The sequence below is a fragment of the Apis cerana genome, linkage group LG8 (assembly GCF_029169275.1).
Source record: "Apis cerana isolate GH-2021 linkage group LG8, AcerK_1.0, whole genome shotgun sequence".
Taxonomy (NCBI): domain Eukaryota; kingdom Metazoa; phylum Arthropoda; class Insecta; order Hymenoptera; family Apidae; genus Apis; species Apis cerana.
Genome location: NC_083859.1, coordinates 8,684,701 through 8,707,510, shown reverse-complemented (window position 1 = coordinate 8,707,510; position 22,810 = coordinate 8,684,701). Strand labels below are relative to the sequence as shown.

The 22,810-nt window shown below is 26.1% G+C and overlaps 3 protein-coding genes across 15 annotated transcripts in view; 2 read left to right on the top strand and 1 right to left on the bottom strand.

The window, feature by feature from the left end:
* The window catches only part of LOC107996427 (uncharacterized), a 74,633-nt gene extending 66,852 nt beyond the window's left edge, over window positions 1–7,781 (top strand). For both annotated transcript variants that reach the window (XM_028666034.2, XM_017054463.3), the window contains exons 8-9: window positions 398–915; window positions 2,635–7,781. In XM_028666034.2, the coding sequence (XP_028521835.2) occupies window positions 398–915; window positions 2,635–5,530 (3,414 nt within the window). In that variant the 3' untranslated portion in view covers window positions 5,531–7,781. The remainder of the gene's footprint in view (window positions 1–397; window positions 916–2,634) is intronic.
* Window positions 7,782–8,394: 613 nt separating this feature from the next.
* On the top strand, window positions 8,395–18,622 carry LOC107996474 (dynamin-like 120 kDa protein, mitochondrial). Of its 8 annotated transcripts, none has more exons than XR_009830968.1 (20): window positions 8,395–8,659; window positions 9,004–9,247; window positions 9,321–9,456; window positions 9,549–9,680; window positions 10,465–10,509; window positions 11,606–11,692; window positions 11,777–11,934; window positions 12,058–12,221; window positions 12,290–12,554; window positions 12,644–12,835; window positions 12,916–13,100; window positions 13,526–13,687; window positions 13,755–13,942; window positions 14,029–14,243; window positions 14,529–14,786; window positions 14,863–15,063; window positions 15,164–15,368; window positions 15,469–15,573; window positions 17,043–17,178; window positions 17,433–18,622. XR_009830968.1 is itself a non-coding variant. In XM_017054534.3 (18 exons), exons 1-18 carry the CDS (start codon window positions 8,631–8,633, stop codon window positions 15,531–15,533), a joined length of 2,910 nt encoding a protein of 969 aa, XP_016910023.1. In that variant the 5' UTR covers window positions 8,395–8,630; the 3' UTR covers window positions 15,534–16,091. The 8 variants fall into 8 exon arrangements, 6 of the variants coding, with proteins under 6 accessions (XP_016910023.1, XP_016910020.1, XP_016910026.1 ...); XR_009830967.1 differs by having other exon boundaries at window positions 17,000–17,178; XM_017054534.3 differs by lacking the exons at window positions 17,043–17,178; window positions 17,433–18,622 and having other exon boundaries at window positions 9,549–9,659; window positions 15,469–16,091.
* On the bottom strand, window positions 17,509–22,661 carry LOC107996475 (transmembrane protein 184C). Of its 5 annotated transcripts, none has more exons than XM_017054539.3 (7): window positions 22,302–22,661; window positions 21,714–22,020; window positions 20,187–20,223; window positions 19,821–20,098; window positions 18,983–19,189; window positions 18,647–18,862; window positions 17,509–18,453 (listed from the first exon to the last, which is right to left on the bottom strand). In XM_017054539.3, exons 2-7 carry the CDS (start codon window positions 21,959–21,961, stop codon window positions 18,171–18,173), a joined length of 1,269 nt encoding a protein of 422 aa, XP_016910028.2. In that variant the 5' UTR covers window positions 21,962–22,020; window positions 22,302–22,661; the 3' UTR covers window positions 17,509–18,170. The 5 variants fall into 5 exon arrangements, with proteins under 5 accessions (XP_016910028.2, XP_028521804.2, XP_061934701.1 ...); XM_028666003.2 differs by having other exon boundaries at window positions 22,114–22,313; XM_062078717.1 differs by having other exon boundaries at window positions 22,260–22,311.
* Between the last annotated feature and the right edge of the window lie 149 nt (window positions 22,662–22,810).

Here is a 22,810-nt window from a genome sequence, read left to right as displayed (position 1 = left end):
TTTCTTACTCATCTAAAAAAAAATCACATTTAAAAAAAGGCTTTTTTCTTACCTTAGGTATAAATAAAATTTAATGTTACTGATCAACAGTTTCTACCCTGTGAAACTATTTTAAACTATTGTAGATACTCGCATTCTGCTTGCTGTAAAGTGGTCCATTTCATAATCCGAAATAGCATCTTTATTATTGCTCTAGATGACCATTGTTCTAGATAATGCCACCAAAAATATTTTTGATTTTGGTTGCCCCCAATTCGATTTGCATTGCTCTCGAATGGTCCTCGAATGGCACTTTGCAGAAAGCAAAAAAATTATTATTATTATTATGGATACGAAAAGAGTAACCATCGGAAAATCATCAAATCGTTATTCACTATTCAATCTGATCCATTTCCAGTTACTGGGCGAAGAGATGTACAGCACCAGAGAAAGGGATTATCAAAAGCATGGCAGTAGAAATCTAAGGAGTGAGCATTCCAGCAGATCAGCCAGCCCTGACATGGCCAGAGCAGATAATTTGGGCTACGAAGATAGTCTGGACGTTGCATTCGAGCACAACAACAAGCTCAGAGACAAAATTCAACAGCGCATGAGAGAGAGCGAGAATCTTATAGCCAGCACGTTTGGCCAGAAGAGCAATAACGAATTGATACGAGGTTTTTCCAAGAAGAATGAATTGGATATCACGAAAAATTCGTACTCTAGTCTACAAAATCAAGGACACATCACTGGTTCGAATCTGTCGGATGGAGACTACAATCCTTTGCACAGTAGAGACCCACAAGAGGAGCACAACGATAGAAAAATGAATCTAGAATCTTCAGGGATCAAGGGTAAAATGAACTCTTCATTAGGAGGTTTACTGGACAAGGCATTATCTAACTTGTGGCACAACAATGAAAAACATGATCACAAGTGAGTAATTTTTAATGCTAATAGAAAATGAAGAATTCTATTGTATTATCCTTGAATGATATTTTTGAAAATTGAAAATTGAATACGTTATAATGAATCAAAGTGCCATTATAATGGCATGAAATTTTTAAAATTTTTTTAAATTTGTTATGTTGCAACAATTCCATTTTTTTAAATTGATATTGTTGGCTAAATTTTTACAACAGATTTAAGTCAACCTCACGATCGTTTTACACAAAAAAAGCGATTTCAGAGAATGTTAATCGACGACAAATCGTTTGTTACGTATCAAATCAAGTGTCTCTTACTGTTCTATCTCTTCCAAAAAAAAAAAAACTGCAATTCATACAGTATATCGAATATCAAAATTTTTTATTTTCACACCTGTTGATTGCACTCTTGAATTGCACTATATAAAATTCTTTGAAAAATTCATTGAAAAATTATTTTAAACGAAACGTTAGCATATTTTACAATTGATTTCTCGAGATTCATAATAGAATCGAAGAAAGTCAAAATATTGTTTCTTTATTTGCAATGGATAGAATAAAATATTAATATTAATATTAATATTTTCATCAAATGCATTATATAATACTATTTTCCTCTTGTAAAATTAATTTTCATTTATCATCAAAAGATTATTTCCTTGCCTTCTTGTCTATTTCGAAGTTATTCCAATTGTCTTTTATTCAATGAATTATTAATATTTTGCAAATATAAAATTCTTTTAATTACAGTGAATATTTAATTGAATTTTCATTTCATTATTTAGTAATACATGGTATACCAAAGAAAATATATTAAAATCCTCATTCATAAGCATAAAATTAGAAATTAAAATTAAATAATATAATTTACCTCAATGGATTAAAATATTATGGCCTATACTTCAAAATAATATACTTTAAAATTTTATGTTCTTCTGTGACACAATTTGCATAAATCTAATTCGTGGAATGTTAAAAAGCATCAAGTCTCTTCAACCAAATATCGAAATAATATTATATCTGTAAATAACAAGACGCTGGTATCTTGTTGAGTGGTTTCCTCTTCGTTATGTATTGATCTGATCCCGTCACTCCACCCACTCACGACAAGGTATCTCCATATAACAGAGGTGGGAATATATATTCTGATGTTCGTTATTTGGCTAAACAATAATTCAAAGTCGATGGAAACTCTTGTTGGAAGAGCATTTCTCTTACCAACTTGGCTCAGCAGCCATTCCCTGGTTTGGAACAGGAAACGTAGAAGAATAAATATGCTTCAGGTGGTTGTAAATCTATTACCATGTAGTGGCTATGTTGATATATGATTCTTATACGTAATAAAGTCAGATTGGATTTAGAAGTAGAATTTCTGCTATTAAAATTTTTATCTATTTTCTTACTTCTTACTTTATAAATATAATATATCCAATTGAAATATTAAAATAATTAATAAAAGTTTGAGGTAAAGAAAATAGAAAAACGTCAAAAATATCATCTTATTGAGGCTGAATTTAAAAATTTAAAAATTTTTGAATTTATTGTAAATTAATTATTTTTTTAATTTATTTTTTTAATTTATGTTCCATAAATGATAGTGATAAAAAAAGATAGAATAGTTAAAAAAAAATATCGAAAAATAATGTAATCTTTAATAAATTACATGCTATCCTATTAATTTTTAATTATTTTCAATTTAATACTCAAAACAAAATTATTCTATCCACAGTGGATCCACGCCAATGAAGGTTTTAGCCGAACTAGCATGTGCTCGCGCCCCAACATCCACAGCTGAGGATCCAGCTTCCAAAGAAGTGATTCAACCTACGAAGATTTCTTTGACCAAGGATTCAATTCTTGAACCAAACCCTATAACCATGTCCAAAGACTTACAGAAGAAATCTAGGAATCCTATCAAAGAACTTTTCGAGAGGAAAAAAGAAATGAACGAGAGGAAACAACAAGAGAAGTCAAAAACAGATGCAGCTCTTCGAGAAATAAATATACACAAACAACGCAAAGCCAAAAAGACAAAGAAACATCAGGATTTTCCTTTGATCCGCCGTAATGAACACGGAGGTCTGGTTGAAAGGAAAAAACGTCGTGATGGATTTGAGAAAAAAGAAAAATTTGTCTCGGATAAGATCAAGGATATTTATGAATTTGACGAGGAGGAAAGTCAAATAGAAACTAATCTGGGTAGTGTCATGTCTTACAGGAGTAAGCCAGGATATGAAATAAACTGTTTGAAAACCAAAGAAATAGATATGAGTGGTTTAATGTCCAAGGCTATCGGAGATAATCTAGAAAATGCAAAAACTGATGATGCTTTAAATGACAGATTAGAATCTGTCATTGATAAAAAGTTCAAGAAACTGGAAAAGTTTGCTCCAAAAACGAAGGGCGCTTTGAAATCTTTCCAGAGTGAGGATCAACAACAACAAATTACTGGACCTATGGATGAATTTGTGGAAAGAAAGCAATCAAAAGGTAAAAGATCTGTAGAGCAATCTCTGAAGCATTCGAAATTGAAGAAACGTAACAAGAATTCTAAGAAAAAGACTAGGAATGCATGGTATGAAAATGATAGCTCTGATGAGTACAGAACTGCTATAAAAGCTGAAGATATTGGTGTAGGTATTTCGAAGAGTCAAAGAACATGTTCGAAAGGGAAACAAAATATTTTTGCGGAATTATACACTTCGTCTGAAACTGAATTTGAGGACGAAGAAACGGACTATGAATCGAGAAAACAGAGAAGAGTGAAAAAGAGCAATAAGAAAATAACTGAATTAGAAAACGTGGAACAAGGTCAAGAATCGATTAATAAATATCAAATTTCTTCCGAAGATGAAGATCATGTAGATGATTGGAGGGATGAAAATTCGAAGAATGATATCTCTAAGCATGATTGTGATAATAAAAAATCTGAGTCAGAAATGTCAGATCATCCTTTGGTTATCGACGAGAGGAAAGATATAGATGAACAGAGGAATAGCGATGATGAAACTGAAAATCAATACGAGAGGAACTTTGAAATGGATGATCTGTATAGAGAAGACAGTTCTGTTGTTGATTCGGAAGAAGAGGATTCAGCTCCTCTCACTGAGTTATCAAAAGATCCAGAAGAGTTCAGATCGAATGATCCAAATCTACCAGAAGAAAATACTGGTACTAAGAAAGATTACATACAGGAAAATGAATTGATTCCGCTTGAGGAAGCCTTAGATCTTCTAGATCAAACTGACAACGGAAATTCTGTAGAAACAAAATATGATAATGTAAATAAAATTGATAAGTCTACTGAACACGTGAACTCAATGGTAACAACAGAACCTGAAAATGAAACGTTTAATCCTAATAAAGAAGTAACAAAATCTTCTACTCTTATAGATGTACAAGAGGAAGAACCTGACAATGAACTCCTAGTTTTACCTGAAAAATTATCGAGTAATGAAAAACCACAAAAGGAATCTGAAAATCTTCCATTACATGTATTTTTAAGTAGAAAAGTGCAAGAGTCAAAGAAGAGAAAAGAACAACAACTGAAAAAAATGCAAGAAGAACAAGAAAGAATATTAATGGATTTTCAGCCTACTAGAAGACAGAGAAAATGTGCTATTGGCAAACAAGGATTGTTGGCAGAGATTAGTAGCTCTGATGAAGAAATGAGTTCAAAAGATAAAAAAATAAATGATAGATCAGATCATGATAAACCACGAAAACAGAAGAGAGAATCAAAGGAAAAGAGGAAAGAAAGATATATAGAAAAAAAACACGAACAAATGATAGCTAAGGAACAAAAGGCTATCGAGGAAGAAATCCTGCGAGAAGTTGGGAAGAAAAAAGAGTCTCTTGCACAAAATGCTGCAGATACAAAGACAGATATTAATAGTACTAAGGAATCAGAGAATATGAAATCAACGGAAAACATAATAGTACAAGAATTATCACAAAAGAAAAAAGCTAAGGAAAAACAAAAAAAGCAAAATAAGACAGACGAGGATTTTTATGTTAAGAATAATCATGAAGGATTGAGCGATTTAGAGAACAACTGTAACAAGTTCATGCCCGTAGAGAGCAATCATGAGAATGAAAATAATCAACAAACTTCTGTGAAGCAAAAAAAGCACTCTAAGTCTTTAACAAAGCCAAAAAAGACTACAAAATTAGATCAAAAAATGACAACAGGTAAAAAGAATAAGAATACGAATTCTGAAAGAAGGAATAGAACAGATTCGAAAGGATCAAAGGATAAGGAACGTAGGTCTTCTAGTGGCAAACGAGATTCTGGTGATGAAGAACTGAAGACGACGAAATCTTGGAATAAAGTCGAAGAAGGAGTTGGAGTGGCTATTGGCCGACGAAAAAGAGCAGCTGCTAATCAGTTATATTATTGGTCGAGTTCCAGTGACGAAGAGGAAATGCTCGAAATTGTTCCTACAGTTGAAGAGGAAGAAGATGATCGTCAAGAACAACACGGTTGGATCGTTGGCGATTCTCATAAAAGAATGATTACAATGCTTGCTATGGAAAAGCAGCTAAAGGAGAAACGACGGAGAAGCGAGGAAGAATTTGAGTCTGGCAAAACGAAAAGTAAAAAACACAGAAACAGTACCTCTTGATACGTGTTTCACGATTAGATTCGTCTTAAATTATTAAAATCAAACTTGAATAGACACTTTTGTGGCTAGATTTCTCTGACTGGAAATGTTTCGAGGAATATAGAATTCCTTTTTCAATGTCAGGTTCAAAGTTACGAAATTTGAAATGACAACATAAGAACTGCAATTATTAATACATATTTTATAAATAGGATCATCTGAGAAATTAGAACAAGTGATTGAATACAAATGTCAGACATTATATCAGATGTTATAACAGAATTAGGTCAACTGTAATTTTTAAAGAAGAAGAAAGAAATATATACATAAAAAAGAAGAACAAGAAGAAAGGATATAAGCAGCAATTTTTGATATACATTTCAGAACTTAGGTTTTTCCAACTAAAAATGCTCTGAAGAGTCACATCATTCTTTTTTCTAAAGACAAAACTGGATTTCTTAATAACATACAAAATTACAGTCGAAAAAAAAGGACTTTTTTAAGGAGGAATAGTGTAACCGGATTTTTTGATACTAGTCTTAGGCTCGCGAAGATGAACAAAAATGGTTAGGTTTATTAAGGTAGCTAAAGGAACATGTTAGATAATAATGAAAATCTAAACCAGCAATTTTTTTTCATTACAAAGACAATGAACCGAAAGAACAGTCTGTAATTAGATCACAAGAAAAAATATAAAAATTTATTAAATAAAAATATAAAAATCGAAACAATTAGGAGAGACAGTATAGCATAGAAAAATTATTATAGTTATTTGTATTTTTCTTCGTGTTTTTTGTCAATATACAAAATTACACGATTGTTATTTGAAATTTCTTAAAAATTATATTTTTCCTTTTTTTTTTTTTTTTTTTATTATTTTTCTTTAATTTTATAGTTGGCGCTTTTAGTTTGTAGAACACAGCGCTACAAATATTTATAATCAACGCTTATTTGTTCCGTCAAATACGATGGAAGTAATGTGATCTACTGCCAGAAGAAATTCCGATTTCTTTCGATCATATATAATTGTTAGCAAGCAAGCAAAAACGTGAACCGAGATGTGTGTCGAGTTTAGAATGGTATAGGTCACGTGTTGTAACCAAGTTATGTAAGAAGAAAAACAATGGCAACTTGTACATAGCTTGGCATTAATAATAATAATTAAAAAAAAAGGCTAGTTCGTATTATATTAAGGATATGATAATTCCAAGCCCTTATAAATAATATAAATATAACCTAATTTAGACTGAATGTAAGAAAATAGCGGATATTAAAGGAAATAACAAAACGAAAAAAAAAAGGATGAGCACCTTTAGACAATACTAGGGACATTTGTAATGTTTTAGTTAACATAGCGAATTTTTAGGTGACGAAAAAAGAATTAATAGTTAATTAGAAGAAAAAAAGAAAAAATCGAAGAATGCAGGAAAAACGTCACAATTGATTTAATTTATGAAAAGGACGATATAAACTGGGGTCCAATCGAGTAGCGTGCTTTTGCCGGCTTTTTGTGATTCGTACATATCGCGATAATCGCTAAAAAGAAGAAAAAAGAAGAAAAGAATTATCAAGCTGTTTTTGTGACGCGGCAAATCTTTTTTTAAAATAATTCTCCGAACAGAGATTCATTTCGAAAGCGTTGCTTTAACGCAGTAGTCATTGAAATATATAAAATTTATGTTCTCTTTATCTTGTTTGATTCATTCGAATCTTTTTCCCCCTAGATCTCATATCGCGTCATCAACAATCCAATGATGATTGCCACATATTTAAGGATAAAGCTTATAACGATAAAGGAATGATAGAAACTTTCCTTTCGTATGCCTAGTTGATGCACATAATTCTAAGTACGTAGATTTTTGTATGAGTATATATATATATTATATATATATATAATATATATAAATATTCGCGACAAAAAATATATATATATATAATTTATATATATATATATATAAATATGAATATAAATATGAAAAGATAATTAAATGTATAACAGAAATGATTAAAAGGAAAAAATAATGATATAGAGTTTAATGTAAATGTACTGCCATAATCATATTATCATACAAGAGCCTATGCGAATAGATATATTAATATTATTCCTGTAAAGATGAAGAACCTGAGAAACAACAGCGACAACATGATGGTTAGCACAAAACAAAACTAGGCAACAATCCGATTGTAAATAGAGCATATTTTCAATGTGTCTGGAAAAGTATGTTTTGTAATATAAGGATTGCAAAGGAAAAATAAAATTATTAAAGAATTATTTCTTATCATTTATCTTTCACAAATAAAAAACCTTTGTTTTATAAAAATTAATATTTCTATTTATAAATAGAAAATAGAATTTTTATATTTTACATAGAATATTTTAAAATTATAATATATAATTAAAAATAGTGATTAACAAAAAGTTAATAAAATTCTTTATTAATATATAATATATAATATTTTATAATTTAACATTTTCAAAACAAAAATTATATAATCTCATATTAAATTATTGCTCATTAAAATTTAAATAAATTTCAAAAAAAGATATTGCTATTCAATACATTTAATTATTTTTCATGACATTTAAAAAGAATTTTAAAAGAAAATAACCTATTCTATTGGTCAATTTTAAATTCTAAATTTAAATCCCAAAAAAGCGCGGGCTCGAATCCAAGATATTCATGTCCGTGATTTTTATACATGTAGATAAATTTTATTCTAATGAGTAATTCATAATTTTTATATAATGTTATAAAAACTTAACTATTTTTAACTGTTTTAATAATTATTTTGTATTTTTTATTGTTGTTTTTTCGATTATTTGATTGGTAGAATTTTATAACCAAATCTATACTATTGAAAGAAAAAGAGTTAACGCACATATATATTTTCACGCATGTGCTTTGCCAAAACAGTGTCTCCCTTTTTGCAATGTCTGCATACATTATTAGAATAGATTGAAGTACACGAAAGCATGTATTATTAACAGCATTATTTCTTTTTTCTGAATTTTAGAATTTTTACAACATAAATTTGATATATGATATACATATATCTTAAAAAAAATATATATTTTAGTAATTGTTTTTCTTAACGTACTGTTCAAAGAGTATCATACAAAATGAAACAAATTCTTTGCGGCAAAATAGGGTAAGACTGTTGAATTTTTAAAAAGAAAAAAAATTAATTTTTTTAAGAAATTAAAATTGCTGCAATTTAAAATAAATTTGCATTAAATTTTATATATTTAAGCGATACGTTTTGTAACTTTTAGGTTATGTTTTAACATTTAATTTAAAATCTAATTAACTGTAAAAAAATAGAATATGTTATAATTTTTTTTTATTCACTATTTTATCTTTTAATAAAATATTTTATTTAACTTCTATTTAATTTTTTTCTTTTCGCATGTTTTTAAGAAAGAAAGAATAATAATAAAAAGAATAAAACTAAATAAATTATGAATATTAATTGTTAAATATTTTTTTCTACAGAGACAGGATTGTGCTGATTTCAAAGACATCACGATATCCTGTACCTCTATTTAATACAAAAAATTTAACATCGGGTAGAATGAATAAAACTTGTCGACCATTATTAGCATCACCACATATACGTTACTTTGGAAATCCCAATCGTGCATATGCAATGTTTATTGGAAGAATTTTAAAAGGAGCATTGAAAATTCGATATCTTTTATTAGGTGGAGCAGTTGGTAGTGGAGTAACTTTGCAAAAGGTATTTAAAACAATATCAAAAATATCTCAATAATTTACTTAGAAAATATTTATATAAATATTTTTTATTAAAGAAATATGAACAATGGAAGGAAGTTATGCCAGACATGAGCTGGTTAGATGATATATTTCCTAATGAACAAAAATGGAAAGATATTCGCGAATCTCTTATGGTTGTTAAAAACATTTTTCCAGAAAAAATAGAATTTGGTAAGTATAAAAATTAATAAGAATATATTAAATATATGGAAACGTGAGGCAAAAAAGATTAGAGGCATAAAAAAATGGACAAACATAAACAGATCCACGTATAAAGCAACTTGGGGAAGCTAAATATAGGGAATACAAAGAATGGTTTAATCAAAGACTGGATGATGCTATCAAGGCAGCTGAAGTTAATCAAACTCAAGCAGGTCTGGATATTTCCTCTAATCGTGAGTTGAAGCAGGTTTTTTTTTTCCCCCCATATTATCACATCCAAGAAAATCCTAATTTTTAAGATAGAAGCATTTTTCCATTTCTTGTTATTTTATAATTTGCCTGACGTTTTCTTCCCCAGCTTTTTGAAATAATAATCATTCATTTTGATATAATTATTTATAATTTTAATAGTTTAATTTTATAATTTTACAATTTTTTACTTTATCATTCCGTTTTTTGCATTTTATCATATTTTGTTATAAAAATTGATTACATACATTGATTATATACAGAATGTGACTCATAACTTTAATCATTTTTATTTCTATTACTGATAATTCTAATATTGTATGGATATAGATGATAAGCATTTTTCAACAATATAAAACTCATTTTTTATTAGAAATAAAAATATTATGATTTCTTTTATTATTTTTTTTATCATGCAATTTTTAGTTATATAAGTATATATATTATAATTAATTATTGTTCTGTCCTACTATTACGAATGCCTTAAAATAAATTCCTTCTAACCGAAAATATTGAAATATAGAAATTTAATTATTATTAGATTTATATATATAATAAATAAATTGAAAAATTCTAATTTAATCTTTGAAAATATTTAATTTGTAATTTTATGAATGAATGAAGTTTAATTTTTTTTTATATTTCTTATTTGCAATAGCTTAGAATATAAAATCATTTCGTTCCTTTGCATTGCTTGGCTGAATGTTTTCTATGTATATTATATGTATATTCAATTAGAAATATATTATTATGGTCTGTTCTGTTCAGGTATATTTGACGCAATCTCATCAATAATATATCAACTTTATTCAGGTGTGTAAAATGTTCGGGATTTTTCGCATTTTATCGTCTGTCCATTCAGCATTTTTTTTTTTTTTTTTTATAAATCAATTTCGGACGATCCTTATATTCTGTAGAATAGAATTCCATTTATTTGAACACATCAAAAGAAGATCTAAAATGAGATTTTTTTATAGAAATTTTTTATGTAACTATTCATATATTCAGAAGCAATATAGTATTTAATAAATATTATTTATATATATATTTATCATTCATATATATTACAAAAATAATATAATATTTAGTATAAAACTATTATAAATTGAGCATATAATATGATATTAATAAAATTAATAAAGTATTCGATTAAATATTGAATTCATTTAATCGAAGAAAATATACTTTGAAAATTATTATTATATATTCATTTTACATTTTTATATGTTTATTCATTTTTTGCTTGATGTTTCAAGAATTTTTTCATTTATAATCTTTTTTTTCATAAATTTATATTATTCCATTTTTTAGTATTACAACATAATGATATTCTGATAAATCTTTATAAGATTTTTTATTCTAATATATATATTTATTTTTATCTTGTGAAATACGTATTTAAATTTTTGAATAATTTTTTACTTATAAAAATTATTTTCTAATAAGTGGAACTCTATTATAATAATCCTAAAATTTCTCTAAAATATATTTCATGGAAGTAACTAAAAATATAAATATAAATACTGAATGGGACAGACCTTATTTTTTCATTTTTTTTTTTTTTAGAATTAGAATTATTTATTTTTGCTTTTCATTAATGCTCTACAAATCAAGTGAATAATTAATTTTGTTATAACAAATTATTAACATTTAATTTCACTTGAATTATGATGTATTTCAACATTTTGCCAATTTTTAATTTTTTAAACAATATTTTAATATTTATATATTTATATTATATTATAATGTTATAATTTTAAATATAAATATCGTAAATTTATTATTCAATGTTATAATATATCTTATATCTAAATAAGATTATTACACGAGCAAAGTATCGTCGTTAATTTTATTACAAATAGTTTTTATGTTTCCTATTAAAATATTTATTTAAGATATTTATAAACAGAAACAAAGCAGCAAGTGGTGAATAATACTGTAGCATTTGCACGACCATTAGCCGATGATACTATCGAAGAGGAACGTAAGAAAGCTCGTATGTACATGTTAGTGTATTACAATTCCCTTTCTCTTTATTTCTGAAACTTATATTTGAACATATTTTCAATTATTTTCAAAGAAAAGTCACAAGAACGATTGAGTGCTATGCAAGAGGAAGTAATGCAAATACAATCTAAATATCAACGTGAATTAGAACGATTAGAGAGAGAAAATAAAGAACTTCGAAAGCAAATGCTTCTACGTGGTAATCAAAAAATGAGCAACAAGAAAATAAAGGTATTTAAATCATAAAGTTATAAAATAGATGCCTTTAAAATCATTTATGTACTATATTATGTAATAATATTATTATGTATTAATAATATTATGTATTAATATTATTTTTTTTTTTTTTTTTAGAAATCTTTAATTGATATGTATAGTGATGTCCTAGACGAACTTAGTGATTATGATAGTGCCTATTCAACAGCTGATCATTTACCAAGAGTGGTAGTAGTTGGTGATCAAAGTTCTGGTAAAACATCTGTGTTAGAAATGATTGCCCAAGCAAGAATATTTCCCAGGTATTGAAAATATATTTAAAAAAATCAAATTTTATTGAAATTTCTTAATTATTATAGTCTTATTGTAGAGGAGGTGGTGAAATGATGACAAGAGCACCTGTTAAAGTCACTTTAAGTGAGGGTCCATATCATATAGCTCAATTTAAAGATAGTTCCAGAGAATTTGATTTGACAAAAGAGTCAGAATTAGCTGAATTAAGACGTGAAGTAGAATTACGTATGAAAAATAGTGTTAAGAATGGTAAAACTGTTAGCCAGGATGTAATTTCAATGACAGTAAAAGGACCAGGTCTTCAACGCATGGTTCTTGTTGATTTACCTGGTATAATTAGTGTAAGTCATTATTTTGTATTTCAAAAAATTTTAATATTTGACCTATTTTGATATAATTTTTTAAGAAGTTTATAAAATTTGTATTATAGACAGTTACAGTTGACATGGCAGAAGATACACGTGAGGCTATTCGACAAATGACTCAACAATATATGAGCAATCCTAATGCCATTATTCTTTGTATCCAAGATGGCTCTGTGGATGCTGAAAGAAGTAATGTAACAGATCTTGTTGCTCAAATGGATCCTAGTGGCAAACGAACTATTTTTGTTTTAACTAAGGTATAGAGAGAAATTCGATTAAATTTAAAATATTAGAATATTAATATGACATATAATTAATAATACTTTGATATTGGTAGGTAGATTTAGCAGAAGAAAATTTAGCTAATCCTGAACGTGTCCGCAAAATACTATCTGGCAAGTTATTTCCTATGAAAGCATTAGGTTATTTTGCTGTTGTTACTGGTCGAGGTAGACAGGATGATACTATACAAACAATCAAAGATTACGAAGAAAAATTTTTCAGAAATTCTAAACTTTTCAAGTACGTAATTTAGCATGAATAAATAATTATGTTAGATTTATATAATTATATATAATTTTATTTTTTAATTATTAATTAATTTAATAATTAATTAATTAATTTTTTATGAATAATTCTTATAATATTAATTCTTAGTGATTACCAAGATGAGTACTCATATAATATTTTGATATAAACATAACAATAAAAAAATAATGAACGTTTTTCAAAAACAAATTATGATAAAAAATGTTAATCATTATTAATAATTTGATTTGTTAAAAATTAAGATTGTACAATAATTTTCTGATAATCCATTTTTTTTAATTTGTGAATTCATTATTTTTTTAAGATCTATTTTATCTAATATATTATATTATCTTTTCAATTGAATTAATCACTTCTTGACTTTCTAAAGTAATATAAATTTTTATGATTTTTACCAGAGATGGTTTAGTTATGTCCGGTCAAGTTACGACGAGAAATTTGAGTCTTGCAGTTGCAGAATGCTTTTGGAAGATGGTTCGTGAAACTGTAGAACAACAAGCAGATGCATTTAAAGCTACTAGATTTAATCTTGAAACGGAATGGAAAAATAATTTCCCAAGGTGAAAATCATTCAGTTTAATAGAATTTCGTATTTTAAATATCATATTATTATTTTATTTTGCACAGATTAAGAGAATTGGACAGAGATGAACTTTTTGAAAAAGCAAGAGGAGAAATTTTAGATGAAATTGTAAATCTGTCCCAAGTTTCGCCTAGACATTGGGAAGAAGTGTTAATGGTCAGAATTTGGGACAAAGTTAGCATGCACGTATTTGAAAACATCTATTTACCCGCAGCTCAAAGCGGAAGTCCAAGTATATTTCATAATAATTTTATATTTATATTTTTCCTTATAAGTATTTATTATAATTACCATTATAATTATTTTTCTTTGTTGTAGGCACATTTAATACTACCGTTGATATAAAACTTCGTCAGTGGGCTGAACAACAATTGCCAGCTCGAAGTGTCGAAAGCGGTTGGGAATGTTTACAACAAGAATTTCAACATTTTATGAACCAAGCAAAACTTAGTCCTGATCATGATGATATTTTTGATAATTTAAAAAATGCAGTAGTCAGTGAAGCTATGAGACGACATTTTTGGGAAGAAAAAGTGAGTTCATTAAATAAATAGTTGATATATATTATAATGAAAATTATTTTGAATTTATATTTAAAAATTAATATTTAAGAAAAAAATAGTTTTCTTCATATATTTTTACATTCTCTGATATTAGATTGATTTTAATTTGAAATAATTTATAATAATTAATTTAAAATAATATGAAATTATAATTTAGTTTTATTTTCTAGATTTATATATCTATGATTTTCAGTTCTTCAAGTATTTATCTTCTTTTTCTTTCTATTTGATTGCATATGAAAAATTTTTTATTAGGCATCTGAAATGTTACGAGTTATTCAACTAAATACTTTAGAGGATAGAAGTGTAAATGATAAACGTGATTGGGATCAAGCAGTCCGTTTTCTAGAAACTTCGGTTAAAGAGAAATTGCAAGCTACAGAACAAATTTTACGAGATATGCTAGGTCCAGGTCGCAAGGAACGATGGCTGTACTGGCAAAATCAAAGTGAAGAACAACAGAAACGCGTAGCAGTGAAGAATGAATTAGATAAAATTCTCTATGCAGATAAAGTAAGTAAAAAGATATAAGATATTTTAAATAATAATAAAAAAAAACGATTTATGTACTTTTATTTATTTTATATAGAAACATACTCCTACCCTCACTCAAGATGAACTCACAACCATTAGAAAAAACGTGCAACGAAATGGTTTGGAAATCGATAATGAATTTATTCGAGAAACATGGCATCCGGTATACAGAAGATTTTTCTTGCAACAAAGTTTAGCTAGAGCATATGATTGTAAAAAGGGATATTATCTTTATCATACTGGACATGAAAGTGAAGTAAGTATGCATAATAATACACTGATAGTTTTTAGATTTTTTTAATTAAATAAATTTATTAAATAATCATTTTCATTTCTTAAAAATTATTTTTTTTTAGATGGAATGCAATGATGTTGTTTTATTTTGGAGAATCCAACAAATGCTTAAGGTTACTGCTAATGCACTTCGACAACAAATTATGAATCGAGAAGCTCGTAGATTAGATAAAGAAATAAAGGAGGTATTAGAAGATTACAGTCAAGATAGCGAAATAAAACAAAAATTATTGACTGGTAGACGTGTTACATTAGCTGAGGAATTAAGTAAGTTCATTAAAAATATATATGTCGTAATATAATTATATTATAGATTTCATATAAATTAAATAATAATATTAAATTGATTTTATTTCTTTCACTTTAGAACGTGTAAGACAAATTCAAGAAAAATTAGAAGAATTCATCCAAGCATTAAATAAAGAAAAATGAAGAAATTTATAATCTAGAAATTTAAACTCATGATACTGTGGTATGTAATAAGTGATAATAAGCCCTGGTGGCTGTAAGGCGCGAATGCTTAGATATTAATTTATTTTTTCGTTAAGTAAGCGACAATGTAGAAGACTACTAGTCAGATTTTATGAGATATGGAACTGTTATATATTTAAAAGATGTGATTTGATACATGAAATTATAGTTCGATTATGAAAATTATAGCTGATTACATGATCGCGATTTATACTATATTTTTATTTCGTTCACTAAATTTTGTTCAATATTTTTGTCCAAACACAAATGCAAAATATTGTTAATAATTGATATTAATTAATCGAAGTGAACACGAGAAAATTTAAAAATTATTGCTTCAGAATATTGAATGGGATATACATGATGACACATGAAGTGTAGATATTCTTAATATGATTATAGAAAAATAATTTTCATTGCATTTTGTATATATATATCATTTTTGCATACAGAACGAATGAAACGAACATACGTTTTGTATGGATAGATAAAGAACGAAATAAAGAAATTAAAACTAAATTTTTGGTGTCCACAAACATTATTTTAAATAGAAATAGTGACAATATATGTATATATATATATTTTTTTTTCATTTTTAAGATATGTTTTGCTTAAATTAATATCGACAACCGAAAGTATTTAATGATAAAACAAATATTTTTTTAATATATATATCTTTTTTGTAATATAATTTTGAGTAGTTTTTTTATTTAGTTCTCTAAAGAAAAAGACCATTAAAATATTCAATAGAATAATTTTTTAAGTACTTGTAGAATTGAAAATGTGCATTTGTACAAAAGTAACTAGAGATTATTAAAATACAGTTCTATGCCTAATTTTTGTTCTCATGAGTACAATGTGTTTCACGTCGAGATTTATCTCTATTTTTCATTAATTAATAATAATAGAGATTATAATGGTGGTTTTAAATATATCACAAAGTTATAAATAACATGGTAGAAACATATTAAAAATATTATTTTCTTTTTAATTGACAATGTAAATTGCTAGGTCAATCGGAAAACTACTTTGCGTCATTCTAAATTGATTCTTTTTAAAAATCTAGAATATTAGATTCGAGATAAAATATATTATTCTCTGGTCCGAACGTCTGACAAAATATTCGTGACGCTTCTTTATACTAAAGTATAATTTTTTCATGAAAATTCACAAGATTATATTATGAAAACACTTATAAAATTCTTTTATTATTAGGAAAAAAATGTTCGAAATTAAATTATCGTTTTATCAATCATCTTTTACGATGATTATTAATGTTGTTTTTAAGTATGCAAGCGCATCAACGATACAATTTCAATAAATTTATATTTTTCATTTCTGCCTGTTATCAATTACATATTAATATCATATGTACTTGAGTACTTCACTTCATCAAAAAACATGAGCTACCATATTATATTTTTCAGCCATCGCAGTCGATATAAAATTAAATATACATACATTTGGCAGGAATGTTTCTCTCCTCATTATTTACGGTACACTCATTCAGAGTTAGGCAGAATTCTATCCAATAAGCAGTATAAGAATGATTATAATTAACCCTGGAATACTAAAATGGAACATCGCATTCCCCAATAACTTCATTGTAAGTGATGATAGATTTCTATTATTTATGCTTCTCAAGAATAATATAATTTTGTATAATTTTACGAAATCAATGTTGTATCACAGTTTTTTTTATCATTTGTACTTCTTACTTTAAAACTTTCTAACAAACGGCATTCCATTATTGGAATCTAATGCTCCATTTATCGTATTAAATGATTAATAAAATCATAACTCAATTTTATACTTATTTTTATGATTGAAGTACATTATAGAATAGCATTTATATTGCAGGGTCAAACTCGAATAATGCCTAACTCCGTGATACACTTATTGGGGTCGACAAACCAGCAATAAATAGCGTAACACGTTTATAAATAAGGACTGTACCGATATATTGTTCTAAGTATAAACATTATGTATGTATATATATATATATATATATGTACAATTATTTGGTAATACATCATTGGTAACGCGCAATTGGCTGCAAATCAAAGAGGAAAAAGCGTTTTCGTAAATGGATGAAATAAACCATATTTCCATCTTTTGCATTGCAACATCATCATGTATCAAATCTTTTAATATTTTATATTTTTATATTTTATGACGTTGACTTATTATATCTGAGAAAAAATGAGCATATTGTCCAATAATCAGAACAATGAGAAATTTGTATAGTAAAAGGGGAAAATGCTCATTTGTAAAACTAGATTCTTCTTTTCTTTTTTTTTTTTTTTCTTATCTCTGTTACGATCTTGGAATTTTTATATTCCAATCTTACTTTCACTTCAATTAAAAAAGAAATTTTTTAATACTTTAAGAAAGCTCAGCACATAAAATTGAAGCGAGAAATAATACATATGTATACATTAACGATTATTTTATATTTTTCTTAAGCTTAAAAAAATTAGATAAAAAAAAATACTATTTAGTAGAAAACAATCCATATAACAGGGTTAAATATAATACTAGCAGTACGGAGCAATCTTAAAGTGTGCCCTTGATTCTTTTCTGTAAAAAAAAAATTGATTATGTCTTCACCGCGTTACTTGTATCCTGCACATCTGGAATTAGGTCAATAGTGCCATCATTTTGTTCTATCTCTGCTGTATTATAACCAGAAAAAGAACATGCAGGTGCACTTCTAGCTGTGGTCACCGAAGCTTCTGGAAGTAAAGAAGTGCGTTCCGTTGCACTTCCCCAGGCTTGTTGATAAGCGCTTCGACCACGTATTCTACGACTTAACGAGGATCCTACTACTCCCAAGTGTTCTTTTATATCATTATGAACATCGGAAACATCCCACATAGCCCTGAACACGGAAAGTATATTTTTTTTATAGGTACAATCAAAAAATAATAAATTTTTATTTCTAAAAATATTAGAATTTTTATAAATTTAATTTTTTAGCTACAAATAATTGTAATCATTTAAAATAATGAAAGAATAAACTTATTCAAAATTGTAAAGAATATAAAAAAGAAGTAGTAAAATATTTGATTTACCTGAATGCGTCCCACCATGCTTGACCCTGTGCTAAATTTACAAAAGGTTTGTATGAAAAGCTGTAATGGTGAGCCACTGCAGCCATGAACATTTCGATACAGATTAAAAAATCCTGCAATTTCGACGATATATTTCTAATGTCTTTTATATCGTTTGTATTAAAAATATTTGATATCACATTGAAATATACCAGTAGTGCAATAATAACACCTTGACTGAAAATCAAATTATGTGTTTTTTTTTAATTTATTTATATTTTATATTATTTATATATTATATATTTTATATATTTTATAACATATAGTTATATATAATCTTTAAATAATAAAACTTACAAGAAAGAGAAGAAAACGACTGCTTTGATACACAAAAATTTCCCGATTGGTTTCATTGGTTTCAAAGCTTCCGCATTGGCACGATAAAATAGTACCAAACAATACATGGCAACAAATTGCGATAAATTATTTAAAGCAATCATATATGGAAAAGCTACATCTGTTCTAAATTCACCTTCACCATATACTCCATTTAATTCACAAATACTAAAAAGAAAAAATAATGAACAACTTTGTAATTGCAACACATTTTGAATATATAAAGTCAATTATTAGATATTTAACATTGAATACATGCATTACTAAAATATACTAAAATATATTTTTTTTATGTAAAAATATTTTTACTTATAATGTATATTTATAATATACATTATAAGTAATAATATAAGAATAATATATAAGAACAAATATTTCTTATATAATTTTAAGTTTAATTAATTATTATTTGAATCTTAAATCTTTTACATAGAACTGAGATTTTATCTTTTTCTTATTTTTATCCCAGAATGAGTAGTATTATATAATTGAGCAGAAAGTTATTCAATAAGTAAAAGTAAATTAAAAAGTAAAATAAAATTCTTTTATTTAAATAAAATAAAAATTAAAATTGTTATCTGCTGATTGAATATACATGAATTTAAAGATTTTTCAATTTGATTTCTTCTAAAATAAAACTTAATTTTTTAAAAAAAGATTTTTTTAATTTTTTAAATTTCGTTCATTTTTTTTTTTAGTAATTTTTTTTTTCGCTTAAAAAATTTCAATCAAAAATATTAAATATTTTCTAAGGAGTTTTACCTATCGTAAGATATATTACGATGTATACGATACATACAAAGATATCGAAGTTGTTATAGGCCTAACTGCAGTGTATTGTAATATTCCGTGCTTGCACATATGTACAAATTCCCTGCCCATTTCCCAATCAGGTAAACAGCACAGGGGGAACATGTGATGAACTTGAGGAGAGATTTCAAGTCTATGTTCTAGCTGACGATCAGCATCCAAATAGGCCAATAAATACATCATAAAATTGTATATTACATATGCCTCATAACATTCCCTCAAACTGTCAACATATATACTGCCTTCTGGATAAACCAGTCCAAGCCACTGCATAAATTTCAAAAGTATTTCAATTTAAAACAAATGAAGTATACTTTAATAGATAATTTAGACAAGAATGAAGATGTATACCTACAGCATTCACTGCATAAATTGGTACCATCCATAATATTCTGAAATAAAGAATAAAATTTATTGATTTTAAAAGTTACATAATAAAATAACTAAAATATTCGATATATTCGATAATTAGATCGATATTAATATAAAAAGTATGAAATAATAGATAATTTTTTTAACTGATAAAGAAAAATTGATCATTTGATTGATTAATACTTAAAAATTATATATATTATTTTTGAAAATATAAAAATATATATTATACTAATATAAAAATATTAGTATAAAAAGAAATAAAATATACAAAAAAAATGATATCTAAAAGATTTTAAAACGTGATATAAATTAATTAGGAAAAAAATTCAATTTTTAATAAACTATTCAATAAAATAAAATAAAATCTTCATAAAATATTTAATATATATTAAAACTAAAAGTTCTTAAATGGTAATGTGAACTTTAATTCGTTTTATCATTATAATCGTATTACATTTTTTTGTTTGATTTGAATTGTGTAACATTGTAATTAAATATGCATGTAATTATAATTTTTTTTTCAATGGAAAGTTCATTGATACCATCGAATAAATTTAATATAATTAAATAATATATGTATTAAATATTATTCATTATATTCAATATTATATATTGGATATTATTCGATATTATTTTAACATTAGGAAGTAATTCTAATATAAGATTTAGTTAACTTTTTAACAACTTTTTGAAATAAAAAATTTATAGTTTAAATAAGAAGCAAATGCTGTCTCTATTTATATCAATATTTGTTGACCTTTAATGTGTCGAAGGTCAATCAATATTACAGTCAATAATTTTTTGATCTTAAAAATTTATAAAAAACTGGAAATTGAAAGAATATTTACATATATATATATAACAATAATAATTAACATGCAAATTTATATAAATTCGTAAAAATACATATACGTATATTTGTATGAGTGCGAAAAATGTAATAAAAATTAATAATTAATAAAAATTTATAAATTAATAATGCAAATATTTATAAACAAAATTTTAAATGTTTTATTTAATATTCAAAAATAATAAAATTAAAAAAAATTTATATATTAAATAGTATCTATTACAGTATCTGTTTTAATAAATATAGTATTCTATATTTCATAAGAAATATATAATTTATTTTAACAGTAGTATATTATTATGATAGTAGATTAATATTATATATAGAATATAGAATGTATCTATAATTAGTTATCTATACTATAAATATTATCAGAAAATAATGATGCAATTAAGGTTTTTCTTTAAATGAATTCCACTTATTCCTAATAAATTTCAGAATGTTTTAAGTATCATTTTAATATTTTTACTCCAAATAGATTTTAATGAATCATTTTATTATTTAAAACGATTTTGTTTATTTAAAATTGACTTTTAAAATTGACAATTTAAAAAATACAAACAATATCTAATATCTATTAAATATTTATTAAATATAAACAAAAACAATAATACAACACATCAACAATAATTTTAAAGATAAATAATATCAACATACCTTATAATATATTTTTGCAGTCTAGGCTGTGTATAATATATCATGTGTTGCACAATTTCATAGAAAGCAATGGGTAAAGCAAGCAGCACAAAGGCACCACCCACAAGTGCTCCTTGATCCTGCTTTTTAAAACCATTTTTAATGGAATTTGCCAATAGAATTGGTACTAAGATTATGATAAGAAGTGCATAGAGACAAGTTAGAACTGGTAAAATCCATAGTCTCCAGCGGCGACAAATAGAAGCCATCACTTTTCAGAAATTTAAGAGAATGTCACATAATTTGTCTAGTCAGTTCACAGGAACCTCTGGAAAACCACAAACAACAAATAATTTTATATAGTATAACACTATTTTCTCGGTTCATATCACAACATAAATTAGGTTATGATAAACCTAACTATGACCCTTGACAGAGAGAATAAATTAATGTATTATTTAAACACTTAAAAATTCGATGTTTATATCGAAAATTAAAGAAAAATCAAGAAATTTTATTATTTTTTGATTATAATCTTATAATAATCTATTAAACAATCGTATAAACATGGCAAATGGCGTAGCACAATGTTAATAAAGTAATAACAACCTTATTAGACACGATGAATCAACGATAAACCGACAAGTCAGCTGATGATGACAGTAGGAAGGAGGGAAACCGCCTTTTAACCCTCTCGCTTTATATTACGCGATTCAGAAACCGCGTATATATCAATTTCAATTCTTTTACATTGATTAGAATCTTATAAATGCACTAAGACCAATTCTTGATCTGTAAAATTGTTAAAAAAAACACATTTTCTAAATTGAAATGAATTATTTTCATGAATACAAAGATTCCTTCAAAAGAACACGATATTTTCATGATTTCAATGATTAATTATTAAATTATTATTCAATTTCTACTATGTTGATTACAAGCTCTATCAAATGAAATTATATTCAAAACAATACACTTTTTTTATAGTGATCGATTGCATAAACGATTGATAATTTCGACTTTTTTTGAGTTTTATTTGTTGAATGGCAATTAAACTCAATCTCCGGAAATAAAGAATTTTTGACAGATGATATTTAGATTTGAAATGAACCTATTTA